The sequence below is a fragment of the Loa loa genome (genome assembly GCF_000183805.2).
Source record: "Loa loa unplaced genomic scaffold supercont3.176, whole genome shotgun sequence".
In the NCBI taxonomy this organism is placed as follows: Eukaryota; Metazoa; Nematoda; class Chromadorea; order Rhabditida; family Onchocercidae; genus Loa; species Loa loa.
Window position 1 is genome coordinate 121,567 of NW_018108356.1, and position 3,492 is coordinate 125,058.

The window sequence follows — 3,492 nt, forward strand, 5'->3', positions numbered from 1 at the left end:
TATATATATATATATATATATATATATATATATATATATATATATATATATATATATATATATATATATGTATATATATAGTTATAAGATTTGATCCATTAAAGATTGCTATTATAAATATTTCGTACTGAAAGATCATAGATAAGCAATATTAGAGATTCCTTATAATTCGAATGAATTATTAAGCATAAATGCTGCATTTGGAATGACACTGAAACATAACAATCAATTGCTCGAAGAATTAATTCATTGGTGAATTTCAAATTAAAAAAAAAATTGGAACAAAAAATTTGGGCTGAATCAAAATTAAAGTACCGTGAAGAAATCTTGTTAAATAAAACTATCTTTGTCAATTCTGTCTAATTTGTTGTTTTAATATCACATATAATTTGTCTTTATGTTTACCATCTGCAAAACGGAAATGCAAAAAAAAAAATAGCAATCCAGTGATTGTTATTGTCTTCTTGCTCAACATATGTCCCATTTTTCCATTTCTCTGGTATCATTAAATATTTTGCTTCGGATTAAATTTATATTTTATTTTGTTACGAATAATTCATGGATTATATTGCTGAACGAATTTTATAGTCTTTTTCTAGTGATGAAAGAGAAAAAAATATGGATAAATAGATTTTATGAATGTCGCTGATACCGCGAGTAGAAGAAACAAAGAAATAATAAAAAAAGGAACACAAAAAAATATAAAAAAAAGAAATATAAAAAGGAATAGATGTCTGGCTTTTAACAAAGGTATTCCTTTATTGAAAGCCAGACATCTTTGCTGTATATGCTCATATCGTCTTACGTTTGCGCTAACAAAGGACCCTTTGCCAATGGGCGCTCAATAAGGATGCTAACTCTTGTAATTATAAAACGGTATAAAGATCCTCCCACTCAAGGAAGCAGGGGGTTCTGCGTACCAATTCATTTTACAAATATGTTTCATTGAGGTCGGATGGATGTAAGGTGTCGGGCGTGGTGTGGTTTTCTTTGTTCTTAGTGTTTTCGTCATTAATTTGTCGCACCGATGTCGTAATTGCAAGTTCGTTATTGTATTAATAAATTTATCGTGATAAAGGTTTAATTACTCAAGTTTGGGGCACTATCAATTAAGGAGGCGGGAAGAAGTCTTTGTCATGGTTGAAGAAAAGCGGCGATAAATTCGGTCCAGTCGACTGGATTCGAACAGAGGCCTAAGGATTCAATCAAGAAAGGAGCGAGTAAGTTTTATCCAATCACGAAAGAAGCGAAGAAATTTAATTTTTTTATTCAGATCAGCTTGCAACAAAGCTTGAAAGTGAGGTCGAAAAAAGAAATATAAATGTAAACGAATCTAGAAAGGGAAGTTCTCTTTTCTGTCTCATTACAAGAAATTTGCAGTATCTTCGGAACACTGTTGGAAAAGCTATTGAAAAGGCAATAGAACTACGAGGGAAGGATTGTCCAGAAGGGCTGAGTTACGAGAGAACGATGGAATGGTTAAAACGACAAAAATCTGATAACGAGAAACAAGTAATAGTGTTGGATGGTATAATCTTCAAGGCGGATGCTTTGGACATAAGGTGGAAAGAATTGTTACATTCAGCAAATGATGATAAATGGGAGGATAAGGTTGCGTTTTACGATTACTTGTATGAGGAAGACTGTCTATTTGACAAAGGGACTATGATTTGTTGTGAAAGAGCTTCACTTCTTACCAAACTAAATCGAATAAGTGGAACATAGACGTTAATGAAGTGTGGGAAGATAGATCATAAACTAGCAGCAATAGAAGGGCAAAAGAAGATTTAACTGAAAAGACAATCACGACCAGTAAACCACCGACTTTAAATCTACTTTAAATCTAGTAGAATTCGCTGGTACCCCGGGAATGTCGGCCCGGTTTATTAGCCAGTTTGAAGAATCAACTTACAAGAGAATTGATTTAGAGCCTGTACAGAAATTCATGCCTCTGTTAAACAGTATGAAAGGAGAAGCAAGAGAACAAATCAGTGACTTCATATTAAATGAAGAAAATTGCCTGTTGGCTTTAGAGAGTGTATTGACGATATGGCGATAAAAAAACAAAGAAAGAAGGAACCATATAGAAGTTTGGAAAGAGTTCGAAGTTTAAATAATTGTTCGGAGTGATAATGGAGCTTTTGGACTTACTTCGCAACTAAAAGGGTCGGAAGAAAACATGGAAACGATATGGCTGGACGTGATGGTAACTGATAGAATGCCAGAAGGCACGGCTAAGGACCTGAGAAAGAAACACAGGGACTCAGAATGGACAATGACACTGTCAAATACCTAAAGGAAAAGATGAGGATCGAAGAAGGATCTGAAGTGAAACCACCGGAAAAGATGGGAAGCTTAATAGACAGGACAAAGATGCAACGAGCAAGATCCAATGGAACAAGATCCACGAATTGGAAAGGGAGCATCAGTTTCCTCAGCAGCGAAGGAGAGAATAAATCCCAGCAGAATGCCACAAAAGAAAGAGGGAAGTCGATTACCGGGTTTTTTTTTTGTGAAAGTAACCAGTGGAAGGACAGATGTGAACATACTCCACTGTTGATGAAAGGGTGGAAAGGTTAAAGAAATTAAAACTTCGTGAATTATGCTTGAAAGACGACCACTCAAAGGAAACATGCGAAACATGTGTGAGAATAAAATGTTTTTATTGCGGATCTGGCCACGATATCGCTTTGTGTAGGAAACGCAGCGAAATGAAGAAGCAAAGCAAGAATTTCAAAAATGGTGTAGAAGCAAACATATGCCCAAAAACAGTAGCGGCCACGGTAGCGGGTGATAGCATTCGGGAAACGTGCATCATGTGTAAAGAAGTAAGGCTAATTAATCCAGGTGAACCAAGAAAAACAGCAGAGCTCTTAGTTTTCTTTGATACAGGAAGTGATTGTAATTATGTTCTAGAACCAATGGTAGCCAAATTAAATCTGAAACAAACATCACCGAGTGTGAGAATGTTATTAACAGGAACGGTAGGCACAAAGAAATATGGAAGCCGAAAGATGGCTTTCGGAGTTCAAACGCTGTCCGGAAATGTGAAGAATATCCAGACGTACATTGTTGATTCAATACTCGAACGCATGCTTATGTGATAAACAATGGAAGTGAGAAACTAGTTGAAGGTAATGGGGAAAACCAGATTATTAGGCGTAGAAGGAATTGCAGAATTAGTCATTCGTAATTCCAGAAAGCACCCATCAGGATGGATGATTATGGAAATAGAAATAGGGGTGGTCGAAGGCGGCAAACGGAAGGTGACGCAAGACAGTGGTGATACAAGAAACAGAAATGATGAGTCTTATAAATTTCAAACAACTGGGAACATAACAAAGGAGTCTCAAGTCCACTTGGAGCAGATTGAACGGACATGGAAATTGGAAGCAATGGGGATTAAAAGTTCAATGATGAATTATCAGGATGAAAAAGCCCTTGGAACTTTTGGGAAATTGCTCACCAAGAACAAAGATCAAATCACGTCCG

The 3,492-nt window shown here is 35.9% G+C and overlaps 1 protein-coding gene across 1 annotated transcript; it reads left to right on the plus strand.

Annotated features, from left to right (window-relative positions):
* Window positions 1–2,268: 2,268 nt before the first annotated feature.
* Window positions 2,269–3,104, plus strand: LOAG_13719 (hypothetical protein; the record flags this gene model as incomplete). The annotated part of the gene is made up of 2 exons (XM_003149225.1): window positions 2,269–2,501; window positions 2,699–3,104. The coding sequence occupies 2 exons, from the start codon at window positions 2,269–2,271 to the stop codon at window positions 3,102–3,104; spliced, it is 639 nt and encodes a 212-aa protein (XP_003149273.1).
* Between the last annotated feature and the right edge of the window lie 388 nt (window positions 3,105–3,492).